Source organism: Callorhinchus milii, unplaced genomic scaffold (genome assembly GCF_018977255.1).
Source record: "Callorhinchus milii isolate IMCB2004 unplaced genomic scaffold, IMCB_Cmil_1.0 Scaffold8, whole genome shotgun sequence".
Classification (NCBI taxonomy): domain Eukaryota; kingdom Metazoa; phylum Chordata; class Chondrichthyes; order Chimaeriformes; family Callorhinchidae; genus Callorhinchus; species Callorhinchus milii.
The window spans coordinates 12,989,291-13,011,524 of NW_024704749.1; the positions used below are offsets into that span (position 1 = coordinate 12,989,291).

At 40.2% G+C, this 22,234-nt stretch overlaps 1 protein-coding gene across 1 annotated transcript in view; it reads right to left on the reverse strand.

Annotated features, from left to right (window-relative positions):
- si:dkey-91m11.5 (BCR activator of RhoGEF and GTPase) overlaps positions 1–22,234 on the reverse strand; it is a 63,159-nt gene that overhangs the window by 39,282 nt on the left and 1,643 nt on the right. Inside the window, exon 2 of the mRNA XM_007901742.2 lies at positions 1,573–1,757. Within this exon, the coding sequence (XP_007899933.1) occupies positions 1,573–1,757 (185 nt within the window). The remainder of the gene's footprint in view (positions 1–1,572; positions 1,758–22,234) is intronic.

Here is a 22,234-nt window from a genome sequence, read left to right on the forward strand (position 1 = left end):
TTTGACACAAACTATACTGAAAGGGACAAACTACAGTCTGCAACATACTTGACCAGCTGACAAAACAACAGAATACAGTTCATTACTGGAGGACCTGACAAACGGAAAACCCCAGCCAGAGAATACTGAACCAATCCTCGACCCATCAAACTCCCAGGTGTTCCCTCAGGAGGTGTCTGAGCATGAAGCCTATGTTAATTTGCACTTACACAAGCAGCTTTCACGATCCAGTTAATGAAGAGCAACTTTGACCCTTAAACCCTTGAGATTGGAGGAAGGGAGAACATGACTCCTGGACTTTGCTGATTGTAACTGGTTCCAAGTCTCCTTGTTCATACCTAGCAAGGGAATTACTTGAAATGTGTTCTTACACAACCACAGCTGTCTATCTTTGTTAGCTTCTGGAGCAGAAGAATGAGCAATGAACCACCACTGTACTGCCTCCTATGAAAAGGGACTTTTCATATTTGTGTTCCGAATCAGCTTTTATACAGAGTTTGATGCTAGAAAATCCAGGTTATTTCAGGGATAAAGTAGGAGATTTACAGTGGAATAAATATACGATCAAAGCATATTATTATTCTATCAGCAGAGTGAAAGCTCTAATACTACTCTTATGCATACTAAAATTATTCCAAAGCCCACAGAGGCCACAGTAGTTCCATTTATCACAGGGACAGAGCATCATGCGCCTCAGGCTAAATCTCTGCATGCAGCATAAACTGAAGCCTTTTGAATTTACACTTGCATCGATTTGTCCTGCTTCTAGGAAATCGCTACAGTGAAGCCACGTTTCACTGACAAATTTGCTTAAAACATGGTTACACTGTAGACCCCATTTACTACTTTTGTGTAAAGCTAGCCCATTCGCTTCCATGCGCCAGACGGCTTTCGACCTATAACAGCCAACTTCTGGGTCACAGGTTGCCATAAACATCACTTCCAGCTTTGCACACTGCACAGCAAACGGAAGCGAAAGTGGCGATAACCCAAAAGTCAGCCATTTGTAAGGAACATACTGCAGTTTCATTTATTTGTTCTTATAGCAAATCAATGTATTTGTCCTCTAGCAAATAAATTTAAAACAGAAGTGTTCAAAATCTTATAAAAGTATGAACCACTTTAATGGAGTATAGTTTGCTTTCAACAAGACTTTAATTCAATGAGTGCCATGTATCCTCCACAACTAGTCTAAGTGCCATTATTCATTTCAGACTTGACCATGAGCTTCACCTTGTCCTGACTCAACCTACAACAGGGGAGAAGGAAGATCGTGGATGATGATTAGGATAAAAATTCTGCCCGATTTTCTTCTCCTTAACCTAAAGCACTGGGGCCAATTATGATGCTACAATTCATATCCTGGTTCTATTCAGATAACTCAGCACAGACTTAGTATCAAACCTGTAGCAATCCTTTAAAAGAAAATAAATCATTTATATTCTCACATTCATGTCTCAGTCCCCAATTTAATCTCTTTAAATTTCCATTAATTTCAGACTGAAGGAATGAGTCCAATTTATTATTATTTACCATTTTATGTGCAGTTCGCTGTTAATAAAGAGAACTCACCGATTTGGTGGATTCCAAGGACCCAGATGATACAGTATCCCTGCTCCCCCGACTTTTAGAGCTGAGCTGAGGTGATGAGGAAGGAGAGTCATCAATGTAGGGCATAGCATCCTGACTCCGTCTTTGTTCTTCTCCCCGATCCGCATCAAAGCCATATGTTGGAGGTGTGCTACTATACTGTGCATCTGAAGATTAGAAAGTACAAGCAAACATCAGTGCATAGGAAAACACAATATAAAATGACATTGTATAGCGCCTTTCACGTCAGGAGGATGTCCCAAGGCGCTGGACAGTCAGGGATTTTGGACCGAGCGGGGTGGGGGGGAGGGGAGAGACAAATCTGTGAACGATTCGGGCAAATTAGATTCTGTTCAACAAGAAACAGATGGAAAAAGACGCGCTCAGCTTTCTGCAGGTAAGGAGATTAAATTATAGTTTAGTTCGGTAACAGTTACACACAACACAACCTGTAGCAGACAATTATACAATACAAAATTACACAGTGCATCAGACACAGAAATAGCTATGTGTATAAGAATTCTGTTTCTTTACACATTTGAGTCAACTTAGGCGCTATACAAATGTAATCCTGTTGTAGTTGTTGTATAGAGTCACAGAGAGAGATACCGAGATAGAGTATTATAGTGATGCCTAAAACAAGAACAATGACAAATTTAAATTTGTATAGCACCTTTAAAGTCGGGAGGATGTCCCAAGGTGCTGGACGGACAGTTGTTTGGACACGAGCTGGGGGTCAGGATTGGGAAGGGTGGAGGGCAGGCGAGGGAAGGAGTGTGATTAAAAGCCCAGTCGAAGAGGAGAGTCTTGAGAAAGGTCTTGAAGGAAGCAAGGGAGGTGGCGAGGCGGATGGACTGTGGGATGGAGTTACAGAGGGTGGGGGCAGAGTGGTTGAAGGCCCGCCCACAATGGTGGGGCAGGTGAGGCAGGGGATGTGAAGTAGGTCGGAGCCCGCTGAGCAGAGGGAGCGGGCAGGCTGGTAGGAGCCTAAGTCACAGAGGTAGGTGGGAACGAGGCCAGGGAGGGCTTTGAAGGTGAGGATCAGGATCTGGAACTGTATCCTCTGTGGGATGGAAAGCCAGTGGGGTTGGGCGAGGATGGGGGTGATAGGGTCACAGAGCTTGGTGCGGGAGAGGACATGGACTGCAGAATTCTGGATCATCTGCAACCTATGGAGGGAGGAGTTGGGGAGACCAACAAGCAGGGAGTTTGCATAGTCAAGCCTGAATGTTATGAATGTGTGTATGAGGGTTCCGGCAGCCTGGGGTGCGAGACAGTGGAGTTGACGTTCAACTGAAGAAAGTTAGCTTTCATCCAGGTCTTGATATCTGACAGACATTCTGTCAAGACAGCAGTGGTCCTGGAGTCAAGGGTGGAGACAAAGTGGTACAGTTGGGTGTCATCTGCATATATGTGGAAGTTGACCCCAAGTCTGCGGATGACGTCACCAAAAGGAAGCATATCGATATTGAAGAGGAGGGGACCAAGGACAGAGCTCTGAGGAATGCCTCACAAAAAGAGTTTATTGCAGGGAAATGGGTTCGATTATTGATCACCTGACCTCAGAGCATCATCTCCAGGATCAGATGTCATCAACAGAAACATCGTCCAGAGTGTTAGAGCCATGAACATTCCTCACTTTATCGTACAAGTACAAAGAATCTGATGGCAACTATTGATTATTTACTAAAGGTAACTTCACGATAACTGGAAACCAACAAATCAAATTGAAGATGCAAATCAATTGCCCAAAGCTTGGATATAAGTTATTCAACATTTTAAGAATTTCTAGTGATGTCATATTTGGAATATTGTATTCCTGGGCTACAGAGAAACACTTTTGAGGAAAAAAAGACAAGGTTCCTAGACTATCTAGACTATCTATACACTCCTACTGGAAGTCCCTATTCATGGGCGTTGGGTGAGGATAGGATAGGGTTGGTCTCATGCTGACTATTTTGCTTGCCACAAGAGAATAATTATTCCCATGACCAATACCCAAACTGTCCGGCAGCAGGAATACCACCTCTAGGAGAAAATGCAATTGTATAGATTTTCAAATTAAGCCATAGATTCAAGGTATTACCTAAGCAGTAAAAATGGGAGGTTAGAAGATGTTTTTTAAATGCAGATGGTTGTTAAGGACAAAGGGATGCCCTCCTTAGAATTGTAGTTGAGGTAGCACAGGCACATGATATATTTCACAGAATATAGAGGATATAAAGTATTGCACTGTACGTATTTTGTGGGCGAACATGGCAGCCAATTTTGTGCCCAGCAAAGACTCACAAACACCTATGTAGTGAATGCCCAATCTATTTGGGAGACAATAATAAGTTATTATTAACCATGGTTAATAACCAACAATCTTATTTGGGAGATTGTTGGTCAGGACACCAGGATGCAAATGCAAGGATTATTATTATTTTTATCACTATTATTATTATTATTATTATTATTAAATCAAGTTGGGAGATGACAAAGGCGCGCATGAGGGTTTCAATGACATTTGGTGCAAGATAAGTTCAGAGGCAGTCAATGGGGGCAAGGTGGAGGAAAGCAGCCCTAGACAGGGACTAAATGTGGGATAGGTAAAACAGCTGAGGATCAAGCCTGACAATTGGCGCTTGACAGTCCAATTTTCTTAACTTTGCTTCCTCCCTGTGGGGATATGGTCAACGTCTCCCTCAAATGACTTGGGCAGGGGGTTTATCTGATTTAAGTGACAATGAATAACAAGACAAAAAGTAGACTTGTTGTGGTTTATTTGCTGAGTGACTGTCTGGATGATACAGTACAATTTAACAAGCTGGATCACATCTAGGTTGATTATGCAGTAGAAGCTGAATACAAAACATGTTTCAACGTGATAAGCAATTATTAGTAGAACATTATTACTGTAATAAAAATTTCAATCCTATTACAGCTCTACAAAGAGAGAACTCCAATCACAGAGAGGGAAAGTAAACAACTTGCATTTATAAAGTGCCTTTTAAGTTGGAAAACATCTCAAAATACTTCACAGTAGGGAGGGTGGGAACCAGAAGGCTATGGAAAAAAGTTCTTGAAAGCAAGGGCAAAGTAGCTCAAAGCTCACCCACGGAAGGTGAGGCAGAGGGGCGGGGACGTGGTGCAGGCCTGAGTTAACAAGGCAGAGTGAGTGGGCAGGGATGTCTATCAGTAGGCGATCACATAGGTTGATAGGGAAAGAATATGGAAACAAATTCTCTTGGAATAAGCATCTGCTGAGGAACAGGGAGCCAGTGGATCCTGGATAGAAGTGAAGCGCTTGAAAAGAGAATGTCGGTTGCAAAACTCAAGGCTACTAAATAGTGCATTTGGACAATGTGGAAGTAGTAAAGGCATGAACGAGGGTTTCGATTGCACTGGGAGTGAAGCAGGGACAGAATGGGCAATGATTGGGAAGATGAAGCAAAACAGACTTGGTCAAGAACCTATGGAAAGCTTAAGAGAGGTGAAGGTTGAACAAAAAACATGAGCTGCTGCAATTTAATCTAGACAAACAATTTAGACTTAACAACAGTTAAGTTGCCCACTCCACCATTAGCGGGTAGGCCTTCTGCCACTCTGCCCCCACCCTTTGGAACTCCACCCCACAGTCCCTCCGCAATGTCTCCTCCCTTGCCTCCTTCAAGACCCATCAAGACCCTCCTCTTCGACCGTGGTTTTGATCAACCTGCTTCCCCCCCTGCCCTGCAACCTTCCCAATCCCGACCCCCAGCTCAGGTCTGAAACACTGACTGCCCAACGCCTTGGGAGGTTCTCCCGATGTGAAAGGTGCTATCCAAATATAATTTTTTTGTTATTGTACCACAGCACGCACATAATGTTGTGGTGCTGAAATGTCTATGATAATAAATATAGCACATCACTGTGAAGTGGAAATTTTTGCTAACAAAATTACTTGCAATACTCTTGAGGTGTGAACAAGACCTGTTCAGTGATACAATTATATCACCATCTGCTCTGATGGTTTTTGTTTAAAAGCTATTTTTTTCAATCTTCAATCCAGAGAAGATATACAGACTGCAGTGTTGGGAGATTTAGTCTGGGTCAGACTGTGTAGGTATTCAAATATTGCAAATAGTCTCCAAAAGGTTTGTTGACTGATGGAACAGATGAACTTTATTACTTGGCAAACTCAGTGTCAAGTGCTTCACTGGCTAATTACAGTGCCACACTGTTCTAAAAAGGCAAACATGATGCGCAGTTTTCTCATTTTCAGAACTGTGTGAACTTCATCCTAGGGTAGGAGCCAAAGCAAATGTAAAATAAAGGCTCTTTATTGAGCACTCCACTCAAATGAACCAATCTTGGCTTCAAGTTGAGGTCTGAGAAATTAAAAGTAGTCAGTCAGGATCAATGCACACCACCAAGTTGGATTTTTTAAAAAAAGCTTATTGGAACAAATCCACCTGCTTGGATGTAAAACCTCTACAACATTTCTGGTTCAATTTTGCATTGTATATTTAACCCTTAACCAGCAAGTTCCAGGATTGGTAAACGCTTAGTACAGCACTAAACTTGATCATTTTCCCTTTCAAATTAGAGTAACATTCCCTCACTCACTTACCTTGCTGGGCTCCCCACCATACACAGGAAGTTACCATTCCTCCTCTGGAACCGCTTGCTAGTAACTGTGGCAAGCAAGATGGCAATGACTCTAAGATTTCTCAACCTGAAAGTTACACGTTCAACCCAAACTGTCATGTGCTGAAACTTTTGTCTTTGGCATTTAATCGTTCACCATTTGGGGTAAGCAAAAGAGCAGATCACCCAAAACTCTGCAGCTCGTGTACTCTCACGCACCAGGCTCCGTGAGCCCATCACTCCCACCCTCGCCCGACTCCACTGGCTCCCCATCCCCCAGAGGATCGATTTCACCTCGTCCTCACCTTTAAGGCCATCCATGGCCTTGCCCCCTCCTACCTCTCTGACCTGCTCACTCCCTACGAGCCTGTCCGCTCCCTCCGTTCATCGGGCTCCAACCTGCTCCATGTCTCCCGCCCGACCCGCCCTACCATCGGGGCCGGGCTTTCAGCCTCTCTGCTCCCACACTCTGGAACTCCATCCCATGGTCTCTTCGCATCGCTTCCTCCCTCGCCTCCTTCAAGGTCGGTCTCAAGACCTTTCTCTTCGACTGTGCCTTTGGTCTCCCTCCCACCTCTCTGCCTTCCCTCACCCTGACACCACCCCCATTCCCCCATGCTCGGGCCCCGACACCTGACTGTTCTGCACTTTGGTACGTCCTCTCAACGTGAAAGGCGCTCTATAAATGTAATTTTGTTGTTGTTGTTGTACATTACATTATGTCATCTGGTTCAAGTTTTCTAATGATTATGTAGCATCATTGATGGGCATGCCACTACACAAGGTAAAATTTGGGTTGAACAGAGAAAACTGGACATGGGAAAAAGTAACTATTTTGGCAACTGTTTCATTAAATGAAGTTTTACACTTAAAGATTTGCAAATACAAAGTTAACAATGTTTAAAAAAAGACATGAAAGTTTCTTAGGCCAACATGAAGCGCTGTATAATAACTTTTTTTACAACTTCTTAAGTGTGGGAGGTTTGGACAAGAAGTTCAAAGAGAGAATATGTTCACCACATTTTCAAATTATTTAAAAAAATAATGTGCCATAAATAAACACCCAGACTGCAATCTGTTTGGCATTTATGAACACAAGCAAAATAGCTTAAATTCTATAATCCAAAAGCACCAGCACTTCAGGGCACATTCCATAACATAACCAATTTGCTTTGTGTCGAACGTGTATACATGGACATATTCAACATAGTTCACCAGAGAGGGCACAATATAATAAAAGGCCCAATTCCCTGAAATCAAAGTTTTGAGGACAAACGAGAGCAGCTGACATCATTGCCAACAAATGCACAATAAAATGCACCTGTGAGGTGCTGTGAGATGTTCTCCTGATTGAAAGATGCTATACCAAATGCAAGAATTATTATGAACAATAATCACCTTGCATTTTACTTAGAAATATGGTTTATTTGCATAGCACTTTTGCGAAATAAGAGACCGCTCATCTACAGTACACAATAGAACGCTATTCATCACAAACAGCAATTAACTTTACGATGACTAATTTCAGCAGTGTAACAATTTTGCAGTGTACCAATCATCATCCACCAAGTCATCCAAGCAGAACTCACAAGACAATGATCAGAAACATTAAGGTCGACTGAGAATACCTAACTCATCAAATACCAGGACTGGCAACTTCAACTGAGGCTTTTACAGTTTTGGACTCACTGAGGGAGGAATTGCATCTCAATATTATTAGGGAGACTCAGAATGTTGTTTTTAATGAAGATTTTGAGACCTTCCATTGCTTTGGAATGGCATTTTAACCAGGAAGAGGAAAGAAATGTTAAGTGTAGAAGGGGTTTATTTGTAATATTCAACACCACAGAAAAAATAATAATGCAACCACAATGACAAACTTTCAAATCCAGTCGGTCTCTGAATCTTTTTAACAGCTAATTTTGCAGACGTGTGTATTTTCACAACTGCTGAACATAAAAAGATTAAATTCTGGAAAAAGCAAGGCATTAAAGGTTTAACCAGAGTTGGCTGGATATACTTTTGATGAAATGCCAGTGTTTTCAGCAGTCTAAAAATTCCACAGACATTTCGGAATCCACACTAAAAAACTGCCATTTCAGTGCAGAGCTATAACACAGTAACAACGTGCAAAGAAATAGTTGTATACAGAAGTTCGTAAGAATGTTTAACAGTCATCTGTGCTAAAGCACTAAATCTAATTCATAGCAGTATTAAAAGGGGAATTAGAAAAATACTATACTACTACGGCACCTATGGCGTCAACGGTGGCTATGGCGTTCTCAGCCACACCAGCAACGTCAGCAACCACGACTGCTGCAACAAACATTTACATAGCGACCTTCACGTAGGAAACGTTTCAGTGGTGGATTGGATGCTGAGCAGTAGAAAAGAGGGAGGTGATATTAGACATTAAAAAGGTAGGTTATAAGGTGGGGCTTCAAAACAGACAGATAGAGAGGGAGGGAGATGAGGTGTAGGGCTAGAGGCGAAGGCCATTATGCTAAAGGCTCAGCCTCTGGTGGTGTGGAAGGGCAGGGGATGTGCAGCATCCTGTGATAGCTGAGCAGAGAGGGCGGGCAGTAGAGTGAGGTATGAGCAAATCAGAGATGGAGAGATACTAGAATGTGAAGCGATTTACATGTGAGGGTGAGGACCATGAAGTTGATTCATTTGGCTCAGGAGAGGATTGGCCATGCAGAGTTTTCTGCAGGTGAGGATATGGACCCCCCCGACCTCTCTGACCTCCTCTCCTCAAAACAGTACCCGTTGCCTTCGTTCCTCCGGGTCAAGCCTCCTCCTCGTCCCCCGAGTCCTCCGCTCCACCCTCGGCAGCCATGCCTTCCTCACTCCCTGCTCTCGCTCCCTCCCTTCCCATTTTCAGATCTCTGCTGAAGACCTTTCTTTTCGACTGCGCCTTTGGTCACCTTCCCCCCACCCCCCTCTCCCTGGCTCGGTCCCGGGATCCGTTACTTTAAAGCGCTCTGAGACGCCATCCGGCGTGGAGGGCGCTATATAAATCCAAGTTGTTGTTGTAGTTGTTTTGTTATGGTGGCAGAGTTTTGCGTTAGCTGGATTTTGTGGAAGGTGAAACTGGGGAGAGCAGTGAGGAGTGCATTTGAGAAGTCAAGACAAAAGCGTGGATAAGGGTTTCGGCAGCATTTGGTTTGAAGTAATGGCAGAAACGGGCAATGTGGCAGAGTTTAAGAAAAGCAGTGTTGGTCAGGGGCTGAAAGTGAGGTCAGAAAGACAGCTGAGGATCGAACTGAACTTTAATAAAAATGTTAAAAAGTTTTGGGAAAGAGCAAAGGAACATTTAGGTAGTCTAGTGGGAGAGCTAGCACCAGCAGAAACACAAAGGGTCAAATGGCTTCGCCACTATCAATTTGCGTGAATATTACAAAGGGCCCCCAAACATGATCTAGTTTATGGCCCCCAGATCCCTTAATCCCTGTGGAGTCCTGTAGCTCAGTGGTTAGAACACTCGCTTTGCAAGTGAGAGACCTGAGTTCAATTCCAGGCAGGTCAGGGCGAAACCTTGGGCAAGTTTCCTTACTCCACACACCTAATAATAATCCCTCCAAAACAAAAATAAATTGGTCATTTTCAATCCACGACTGTTTGTGGGACATTGCTGTGTGCAATTGGCTGCCGCGTTTGCCCACAACTATACAGTCAATTCACTTTACAGTATATTCTGTGAAGCGCTTTGGGACGTCTAGAAGACGTGAAAAGCGCTATATCAAATGCAAGGATTATTATTATTAATCTGCCCCTGCATAGAATGATAAATATAAAGCCTCAGAAATACAAAGAAATTTAAATAAATAAACTGTTCCCTAAACCAAAAGAGCAGCTACGGCATCACATCAAAAACAGACAACTTTTTTCACAAAAAGAATTCAATGTGGCTTTGATTGTTTGCTACTTGTTTCAACCTGCATTAATCTCTAGGTACATCAAGTATTTCTGATTTAACTTTTGGGTTCAACAGGAATATGATTAAAAGGTTAATTTTTGAGTAAAATTGCCACATTTCCACATACTGTATTTGCCTGCCAGTATCCAGGACAAACCATGCAGACTGCTAAAGAAAGTCACCATTATTGTCGGGTCAGCGCACTCAGCTTATGTGATGGAAGAACAAATCTGATTTTAGATATAATATATTTTATTTCATCAGTGTTACATGCAGTGAATATCTGAGTATTGTATATTACATTAAATATTTCCAATGAAAGATCTGGGCTTCATCAAATATGTTTGATGACTTTATAAATGAAGCACAGTGTCACAACAGAACTTCAGATTACATAAATTGTATTTTACAACATAAAATAATCTTTGCATTTGATATAGTGCCTTATCAAGTCATCAAAATGTCTCAAAGTGCTTCACAGAATTTACAGCAGAGCGTAATGACCATGTATTTTGTAAATAGACACAATATCCAATTTGAGCACAGTAATGAAGACAATGATGAAGTGAATGACTAATTTTATCTGGAGGAACGTTGCCCGGGAGAGAATTCCTTCTATTTTTGAATGATGCCACTGGATCTTTAATTTTCAAATCAGACAGGACCTTATTTTAACATCTCATTGAAAGGACAACACCTCTGATAATGTGGTAAAGATCTAGTTGAGTCGTAGTTGAAAGCTCACCCATCAATGGTGGGACTGAGAGCGTGCAGCGCTGAGTTACCTGAGTTATCAAATTGGAGGGAGTGGTGAGAATTCTGAGGTACAGTAAACATCTTTTGCACCATGCCATCTATTACTAACAAAGTAGTCTTATGAAGCAGGAGTTATCGAATGACAAATATTTTCATCATATTGCACAAACCTAGTTGAGATTCAATTAGGTTATCTTTAGATATGTTCTGAGGCTCAGTTTACCCTGGTCATCGGCAATATATTAAAAATGCTTTACATTCAGTCATTACACAGAAATAGCCATCTTCCCTCCAGAAGTTCTTATGATGCAGAGTGCTCCTTTGCGGGCAGATGGATGTTTTTGCATCTAGTTGCCTTTTGCTGCCAAACATTTTCTTATAAAACCAAGGCTGGACAGTGGTGTGGGAACAAAGAAAGGGATGCATGTACATTGGCAGAAAAAGTGGCTGGCAGCAACAGAGTCAGGCGGTTTTTGGGGCGTTGCTGACAATGGTTTCTGATTGAAGCGTTATTAGCCCCAATGCAATCTCTACATTCCAGCTTTTCCTCTGGTCTTTTGACTCTGGCTTATTGCTCACTCTACACTCTAAAATAATTTGTCAATAAGTGAGCATTATTAAAAACTGGTGGGCTCAGTGGATTCATCGGTGGATATAATGAGCACTTGAAACGGTTATAGTAAATTCACGTTGGATATAAATAATTGGGTGGAAATTGTTGAAAAGGCATTACTTTGAACTGCGCCCTGCTTCATAGTAAGTCAACTATACCATGATAATTAATGTCAGATTGTGAATGTAGATGCACTATGCTCCTCTGTGTTGAATGAAACTCAAGTAGAATATATGATTATGCCACTGATAAACAAAATGTTTTTCGGCTCAATCAATACACAATCTTTAACCAAGATTTTTGAGATACTTGTATTACACTGACACTTTCTAAATTGAATTGTGAAACAAGCTCTGTTTTAGGAAAAACGATTCACGCTATAGGATTTCAAAAATGCATAGTTTCAAAGCTTCATTTTACATTTATTAGCTTATGGAGATCATGTTAAGTCTATATATTATATATAAATAATATATAAATAAAATGAGGTAAAACTGAATTCAGAATAGTGTATTGTCTTTAGCTTGAATGTTGCACCAAACATCATATTGATTAAAATAAATGACTTAACATTTTGCAAAGTAATGACTATTCCCTGATTTAAAAAAAGTTTGCTCAAAGTCATGCTTATATAATTTTAGACATTTGGCTTATGTACGTTTGCTTTTTTGGTTAGGGTTTTATTTTTCAGATTTACATCAGGTGAATAATACATCTTATTAACAAAATTGTGTTCAGTTGAGAGAATGAATTGCTTTATTATAAGTTGTAAAATACGCGTAGATTTTCATTATTAGCATTCAAAACAATAAAAATACCAAAATGGATTGTAACCTCCTGCTGTATAAACCTAGTTGTATTTTACAGTACTGTGACATCTCTGAGGTTATGCAGCCTACTTGGAGCAATGATGACACTAATTTTATTTATTATGAGAAAGAGAAGTGTAACATAGAATGAAGGATAAAAATTCATAGCACCTGGTCTGCTATTCAGGTGGCTGAGTTAATACAAAGAGACAATGTGACTTTAACAGGCACAGACAGATGTGACTGCAGTGAAATGAAAAGCTGCTGATTTACTCGACATGGTGACTTCTTCCCATTGCTGACATTTTAGGTCATGACTTGCAGCACTTTGTATGGATAGGGCAGGGGTGCGTGGAACTGGTTCTGTTTTAATGTCCTGGGCACATTGTATAATATCCACCTCGGGCAGCAATATTGTCTAAATGACATAACAATTCCCTTCTGCTGGATTAGATGGATTGCTAAATTGGGTCACTTGAGCACTTGTATTTCTTTCGTGCCCCCTCCCCTGCTTTCTTTTCATTCATATGAAATTAGAGCAGTTGGACCCTCTAGCACTAGGAGATGCTCATACACCCATGTTCTAGCCAGACTGGCAGCCTGTTCGGCAGATCCATTAAAATAACAAAGTGCGAGGCTCTTTGTGTGCTACTTGTTGTTAAAACAAATGCACCAGGTTCAAATTGGAGAAAGGCCTGTGGTTTTCAGGATTATTTGCTTGTGAACTGAGATTCATTTGCTTCTGGAAGTGGAAGCAATTTCCCAGAAAATGTCATGTTTCGCTTTGGTTACAGTTAGAATAGATAATGTGTAGGTAAGATCACTAAGGTGCATGTCTTAACCCAAGATTTCACTTGGTGCTGGCAATGCCAACTCTGGCGAAAAATTTGGGACAATTTTATGAGCAGGAGCTAGTCAGAGTTCTTAAGATGCAGAGTGCTCCTTTGCTGGCAGGTGTTTTTTTCCCCCGGTTTTAAAACAGCAGAAAAATCTGTTTTTAATCAGCAAAGATGTCAAAATTGCATAGAAAACAATCTAAATGAAAAAGCAAATGTGCACCCGAGTATAATTCTCTGCAGTACGCCACAGTCTCAATATAAATATACACAAAGCAATATGGCATTTGACAATGTTTTTTGTAAGGCGTCAGTAATAATAATAATCCTTGCATTTGATATAGCACTTTTCACGTTTTCTCGACGTCTCAAAGTGCGTCACAGAATATACTGTAAAGTGAATTGACCATATATTTGTAGACGAAACGCGGCAGCCAATTGCGTACAGCAGTGTCCCACAAATAGTCGTGCATTGAAAATGACCAATTTATTATTGTTTTGGAGGGATTATTATTAGGCATGTGGAGTAAGGAAACTTGCCCAAGGTTTCTCCCTGCCTTGTGGGGTGCACATCCACAGATATGAAGAGACATCAAGGGACCATGTTGATAGTGAGGTTAATGTATAGGATTCTGCTCACAGCTAATCAAGATACCCGTAGTTAGAAGGGATTGGAAAAGGACACATAGGAATTAGTCGGTCTGTACAACTGTTTGTTTGCTACAGATCTCAGTACTATGGTCTTTACTGTGGTTACAATTTGACAAGTAAACTGAGCATCCAGCAGAGGAATACATAGTTTTATTAAACAATGTTGTAGGAATCCTGAGTTCTTTAAACAATGGATCCTAGCATCTTGTATATACATTTAAAGCAAGTAAGGATGGCACAGTATGTAATCCTTTATTAGTTTACTATCATTCAAATAATTTAATTCCACATTTCTATGTCACTAAAAAAACACATGCATATGAGCACTCAACAAAGCACTGAAATAACTGATTTAAAAACAGACTAAATGAATGAATTCAAAGTGAACTGGAGATCAGAAACAGTGTTACAATGGGAAATGTCAATACACTGATTAATTAAATAATCTGTGGAAGTAGTTGGAGGCAGTTTAGCAGCTGAAACCCTACATAAAATATGTTGTACACATTGTATTTCTCACTAGAAAAAACTATTTTATGTCCTCTCCCAACCCCCCCCCCACCCACCTAGATAGATATTCTGTAACTGGAACAATTTGTTCCACATTAGTAATGTGCTTAAATTAGACAACTATTAAAATTGCTTCCTGCACCACCAAAAGCAAAATTAAACAGTCTTCATGGGCTATGTCCTCAAGGCTTAAAGGCTCGTTTGTGTGGGCTTTCATTAAGAGTTGGCAGAAGGCTAACCTGTCTGGTTCTCCAAAACACTTCCTCCTTTCACTCTGAGTAGATAAACTTGCTCAACCAATTTTTCCTACCAGGTTTCTATTGCTGTATATCAGTTATTTATAATCAGCCTCCTCCATGCAAGCCTGTATTATGAGAGATATTGCCAGAAAACTGCAACCCCTTCAAAATCAGGATAATTATAAGCAAACACATCTAGAAGTGCGGCTGTAAATGAAAAGGCTCCAGGGTCACAATGTGCAACAGTCCGAAATTTTCACACCTCCTTCACAGCAGAATGAGGCAAAAACAAGGGTTACAATGAATCTATTACTGCATTTAGGTTTGACAAATTAGCTACAGCTTTTCAACTCCTGAAATTATAAAGGAATAATGTTTAGGAATTATTTGCTTTATTTCCCATTAAAGGAGGGTTAAAATATTATTTTAAAATAGCCAAAAATATATGCACATGGTGTGAAACAGATATTTTGCATAAAAAATCAGGAACCATTATAAACATGATGATACTATGCAAAATAAAAGCCACAAACTTTCATCCTGAAGCCAACCATGAAAACTTTGTAAAACATGACATTTAATATTTGGCCACCATCAAATTGAGATATTACCTTAGTGGTATTTATTCAGTTAGATTAGTACTATGTATTGGACCTTAATCGGCAACATTTGTACTTCTGTGAGAACTTGTATCATTTAAATAGAGAGCGACAACCTGTATTTATGTAGAAACATTCAAGCACGCTAGTATCTCAGAGCGCTGGACCCAAGCAGTTATTCTGGGATGCTTATTTACAGCGTAAATGAGTTTACATTACACACTGCCACAAATAGTAGCCTCCACTTCAACTTTAGGCTGTAAAGTACAGAAAGTGCATTGACTTCCTTCAGAGAGCTTCACCAGCAGGAAGGAATAATAATAATAATCCTTGCATTTGATCTAGTACTTTTCATGTCTTCTAGACATCTCAAAGCGCTTCACAGAATATGCTGTAAAGTGAATTGACTGTATGTTTGTGGGCAAAATAATTTTAAAAAGATTTACAAGTGAAGAATATCAGACATGAATACTTCTGATGACGATGTAAAGCTAGGTGAATAATGTAAAACAGGCTGATTGGAACACACCAATGTTTTGTGAACCAATGAGCAATGTTAAACAGCAAGGACAAAAGCTCAACTTGAGATTCATTCCCTCCGAGAAGCTACCAGTCTTCAAAATAAAATCATTGAGTTCGCAATTTACACTCTGAATAGGAAAGATAAGAAAAGAAGCAGACACATTCCACAAACATTCCTCATGCCAGAAATATTGCAATTCACATCATAGAGTGAGTGCACTCTTTACAACATCTCGGGTTGTTTCCGGTAGCATTTCATGCTTGAAGTATGGACATGACTGGTTAAAAATAGGCATATATATGTATACAAATATATTTTTCACTGTTGCTTATGACTGTATCAACATTCAACTTTATATCTGCGACATTGGGTTTGATATACAAATTTCTACAATATATGCTGTCAAATAGTTGAAAGATTGAATTAATCAAATTTCAATTAAGTTAGAACAACAACAACAAAATTACATTTATAGAGCGCCTTTCACGTCGGGAGAACGTCCCAAAGCGCTGAACAGTCAAGTGTCGGGGCCCAAGCATGGGGGAGGGGGGCTGGTGTAGGGGTGAGGGAAGGCAGAGAGGTGGGAGAGAGACCAGTATAAAAACACTATTTGCATAATATTTTAAAAATATGCACATCCATTGCAAATATGCGTACAAATGTTAATCATAGTGTACATATTAGTTTTATCTGAGTACCTACCCTTATTATTCATCTTTTAAAAGCTACAGTAGCTACAGTCTGAATCTTTCCAATGGTTTATCTGTGCCGTCATTAAAGTGAGAAGATACAATAAACCTTTATTGCTGGAATTGCCTGCTGAGTGATCAGACTTTTTAGGGGTTCGAAAGATTTTTTTTTAAATTGAAACAAACTCCATGGCTCCTCATTTCCACATATAATATTTTACAAGTTTCTCAAACTGATGCCCTAAGTGTAATTATTTCAGATTCTACCATTAGTCACATGAATCTTTTAAATGCTTTGTTCAGACCCATAAAATAGACCATTTGCAGAATAAAAGCACTTTTGGCTCACTTTAAATGACATCATTGCTTCTCCCAGCAGCAGCAGCAGCACTACATGCACTGGGATTAAGATATTAAAGCCCACATTTGCCAGGCTTTTGAGCAATATTTCAGAACGTCAGAATGACCGAGATTTCATAATTTTGCAGGATTACCAGGCATGAGTTGATACTTAATTGGCAGACCAGAATGAGCAACTCACTTCAGCAAGGGGTGGGGGATTGTTCATATTTAATTTGAAACAAGCAATGTCTAGCTAATCAATTAAGCATGTTTAATAACATTTTAAAGGCAAATGAATATTCTATGCATTGCTCACTAAACCTTTACCCTCCGGTAAAGGTTCCACATTCCAAGTTTCCTCCCATACAAACTGTCGGGTGCTGGCAAAACATACACAACATACTTGGAATGCATGTTTCGCATGCAACGGTTTGCATGCTTCTTTTGTCACAGCAAAATTTTTAAAACAAGTCATTTTTAGTGATCTCATCCATAAAACCCGAGATTCTGTAATATACATTTGACAGCACTCCAGGACGATACCCGCTACATATATAGGGTGCTATTTAAATGCAAGTTGTTATTGACAGCAATATTCATTAATAATCAGTTGAATAACCTAAAATACTGGGCATCCCCCTATAACTTGGTGCTTTATAACTTTATAAAACAGCTATTGATCCCTCTTCAGGATTATGAAGTCGCTGCTGAACTCGTTCACGGTATTGACTGGCTGCTCCTGTGCACACGTGCAGAAGGCCTACCACAAGCACATACACTAACCACAGATCCACAGGACATTCGTGTTATACACGGACTCATGCTCTAGCAAAGCACATTATAATTGGGACATCCTAGAATTATCCTTCATGAGCACACCTACACCTCATGATTTCCATTATCCAATAAATGCTCTTGAAATTTGTCATTTCTCTTCAAATGTTCCAGTGAAGCAGTGACTTGTGACAAATCTGCTCGTCTATTTACAGACCCGTCTAAATGCACTCACATTTGACAAACTGATGACAGTTAAAATACTCCCTAAACTGAACAACAGTCTGAATAAAATTTGATTAATACACAGGACTATAAGTAAATAGTTATGCAATTCACTCATCTCTAATGCAGGGCTAATGGTAGTGAAAATAATAAAACGAATTACTGCATTTGATGTAACATGCATAACAGAAATATCTCAAAGTGCCTATCAAATAATTGTTGTCAAGTGAAGTGAAGATTTGTAGGCAGCAAATAAGATTTACATACAGCGAGGAATTTGAAAAGCTTCAATATTAGATGAGAACAAAATAAAAAGAGAAACATGGAGGCAGGCCAGGGGGTCTTCATTCAGGAATGTAGCAATTAAGAGTTCACATAACAGAGCAGTATTCAAGTCTTGTGCATACCATTGAACGGTTAATAAATGTTTGGCATTAAAGAGGAAATCAAGCGTCTCAGCTTTATTTGATATAAACTAGTTCAGTGTAATTTCAAAAGAAATATACAAATAAACCGCTGGGTGTTCTTTCAGAGTGAACGAAAACAATTTTCTGCAATTAACAGCAAGGACCAGGTTTGTGTTGGAAACCGCAAAACTAATCAAAGTACATTACATGTGATATATAAATAAGAACTGATTAAGGATTTATAAACTAACCATTGATTTATAAAATCACCAATTTGTGAAACCAACAGGATCATGATATAAATGTCTTAGAAACTAGTTCTGCTCTTTCAGTATTGTTCGTCTCATGAGGTCAACCACTAAAAGGTACAAAATTACACATTAGCATGTATGAGAGACATAGCCACACATTTGAATTACACATTAACTTTCAAGATGAATCTCAAGATACCACAATATAGTTGTCAAGGTCAATGTGTTCAAAAATCAACAACCCATTTGATTTCCAGAACATCTTTCAAAGGGTTTCTTTATGGGATTCTTGACTCACAATTTTAGCTTCTTCCTCCACAAAACTCTCAATAAGGTACCAGTACTTATCAGAGGGTGCAGAGAGGTAGCTTCTATATCCCACAAAATAATCCTTTCATTTGAAGTAGCGTCTTATCACATGGTCAAGAAGTCTCAAAGCACTTCACAGGATATACTGTAAAATGGAGAGACCTTGTGGGTGATAAAGTGGGATAACTCAGGATTGTCTCCATTCCTCACACTGCAAGTTCCTAATCTCATCTGCATATGACCAGGAAGGCAATGAATGTGTAACATCAAGTTATAAAGCAGCACTAAGCACTAAGTAACCAAAAAATTATTTGTTCCCACAAATATTTAAAGTTAAATTTGGAAGGTTGAGAACCTTGCACAAGGAAGAAAATACTTAAGCAATTACTTCTCAGCACCTTGTACATCTCCAGTAAAACTTGCATGGTGAGCTCCAGCCTGCACTGACCTGTTCATCAGCACTCTGAAATGTGGAAATGGCTGTACAGCAAGCAGGCATGTCTCTTTGCCATAACAGAACAATAGAGTAAAATTAACCTGAAACATAGTTCTTATCAAATACATAGAAATAAGATTAATTCTGTGGTCATGAGGTATGAGCACAGAATTAGCGCCTTGAGACGTCCTCCCGACGTGAAAGGCGTTATACAAATGTAATCTTGTTTTTGTTGTTGTATACATTCAAGAACAAATATGCCAGTCAGCCTCCATTTGTACAACTTGAACAATAACTGATATGATTGTGGAATCTGTCAGTACAAAGCCAACAAGTTCAGCGCGAACTGGAGACAAGCTGGTTCAGGGTGAGGACCCCTTATACCATGCTGTCTACAACATATTCTTTATATTTTAAAAGAGATAACCACCTGATCTTCACTTCAGCTTTGATCTCTTCAGTTCAATCCTCAACTAATAAATGAACTCAAATCAGGATTTACCCTGGAACCATGCCAGTCTATACAGTTCACAAATGGGGAAAGGCCAGCTGTGCAATGTACAGGAGGGGACTCCGTGCCCACTCAATTACCCTTTGGGACAACTTTGTTCAACTGTATGTCAGCAAGAGCAAGGCCCTCCTGATTGGCTCGCGCCAGAGCCTCCGCACCTCGGGCGCTGGCAGCATTGGCCTCCACGGCTGCACACTCAACCTCACTAAGCCAGTCAGGAACCTGGGTGTCTTGTTTGACTCTCAATTGTCCTTTCTCCCCCATATCCGCACCATGACCAGCACTGCCTACCACCACCTCTGCAACATGGCCAGACTCTGCCACTGCCTGACCCCTCAAGCTGCCGAAACCCTCACCCTCGCATTTGTCACATCAAGGCTCGATTATGGAAATTCCCTCCTCGTCGGCCTTCTCAACTCTTCCCTTCACAAGCTGCAGATCATCCAAAACTCTACAGATCATCCAAAACTCTGCAGCTTGTGTACTCTCACGCACCAGGCTCCGTGACCCCATCACTCCCACCCTCACCCAACTCCACTAGCTCCCCATCCCTCAGAGGATCGAATTCAAGATCTTCGTCCTCACTTTCAAGGCCATCCATTGCCTTGTCCCGTCCTACCTCTCTGACCTGCTGACTCCCTGCCAACGGGCTCCGGCCTGCTCTCCATGCCTCCCGCCCAACCATCGGTGGTAGGGCTTTCAGCCTCTCTGCCTCCACACTTTGGAACTCCATCACACAGACTCTTCGCCTCGCTTCCTCCTTTGCCTCCTTCAAGGCCGGTCTCAAGACCATCCTCTCCGATCGTGCCTTCAGTCGCCCTCTCACCTCTCTACCTTCCCTCACCCCTACCCCACCCCTCCCGCATGCTCGGGTCCTGACCCCTGACTGTCCAGCGCCTTGGGACATCCTCCCGACGTGAAAGACGCTCTATAATTGTAATTTTGTTCTTGTTCCAGCCATGATCCATGGAATGTAGATAGACACAAACAGACATTTTGTCTTTATGTATACTCAGCTGGGAGGATTCCTTTTAGGAGGACTCAGTGGGAGGACCCCTTTAATATATTTTCTCACCCCCTCCCTCACCCACTCCCTCCAACATCTCATCCGAGCACAGATATCTTTTCAGCAGAAATGATACAACAATGTCAACTTGTAGCCAATGAATTAAAAAATGTTTCAGTGAATTTGGACGAGGGAGGGATGTTAGCCAGTATAAATGTGAGAAATTTCCCATCTTACTTTTAAATAGCGACAGCAAGGTGAATCACCATTCAAGAATAATTACTAAGATATCAGAGACAACCCCGTGCTGCAATCCCTTGGTATGCTACAGGTTCAATCTAATGATTCCATAGAGAATTCCAAATCTCAGCAATACCATAGAAGGGTGACGACTGAGGATGAAATTCCTCGTCGCTAAGTAATGTGATGTGAACATATGAAAGGATTTTTTCAATAAAAGTACACATTGTCAGGCATTACACTTACCAGTAAAAATAAATCCTGGACTTCAGACCAGAGATTAAGGAAAGAAGNAAAAAATTAAGTAAAGATTAAATGATAAATATCTTGGTAGAAAAAGGAGAAAAGCACAGAAAAGGGATAGAAGACCAAGAAATAATCTCTCCTCTTGTGCCAACTGGCATGGCATCAGCGTGCAATAATAAATGCTACAAATGACCATTATGGACAACTGCATCAATTGACTCCATAAGTTAACAGTAGACAAAAGGTTTTACTCAATAATAATCCTTGTGTTTGATGTAGGTCTTAGCACACCGTTGAGGTGTTTCAAAGTGCTTTATAGGAAATACTGTAAAGTGGATTGTCTATTTTGTGGGTGAGGGAACTAAAGGTCATTCCTTAAAGAAAATGAGATGTGAATCAACCATCAAATACACAATCCCAATTGTTCAAACTATCCTAACAAAATTAAACATTCTTTCTCGTCAGTATTTATAATCATTATATAAACTAGCTATTTTTATTCCAATCAATTGGTTGACTCTCTTAAATCCCAAAAGTAGTTCAACCTCAACACGCTGTTGATGCTAACCCTATTTGAGCTTCAGTTCTTCTTTAGTATTAGAACACCATTTAAAAAAAGTTAAAAGGTCTTTCATCTTAACCTCTTCCATATAAGTGTTCTAAAAGGAAAAATATCTTAAAATACCACCCACGATGTATATGATACAAATACAATTTTAAAGCGTATAAAATGCATGCCCAAAGTACTAAAATACAGTATTAGAAACATTCAATGTGACAAACTAAAAAGCTACATTGTTTGTGCAATTATGAAATATTCCGACAAATTCATACACAATGCTATAGACTTTTAAACTACGAAGCAAAAGACTTTTTAATGCAACAACATAATCCAGTGTTTCTCTTTAAGTTTTCCCCTGGTTTCAGGTTCATGCAAAACTGCGATTGTTGCAAACAATGGTATGTTCACAAATTATTTATCCTGTACTCACATAAACAACTGCCTACAAGCGACTCCATAAATGCTCCGTTCACAGTTAAGAAAACCTACAGTTTAGCCATATATTTAAAATCTTAAAAGGGATTATTGAAATGTGTAATACGATTATTATTCCGTTTCTGACCAAAGGAAGGGAAGAAAG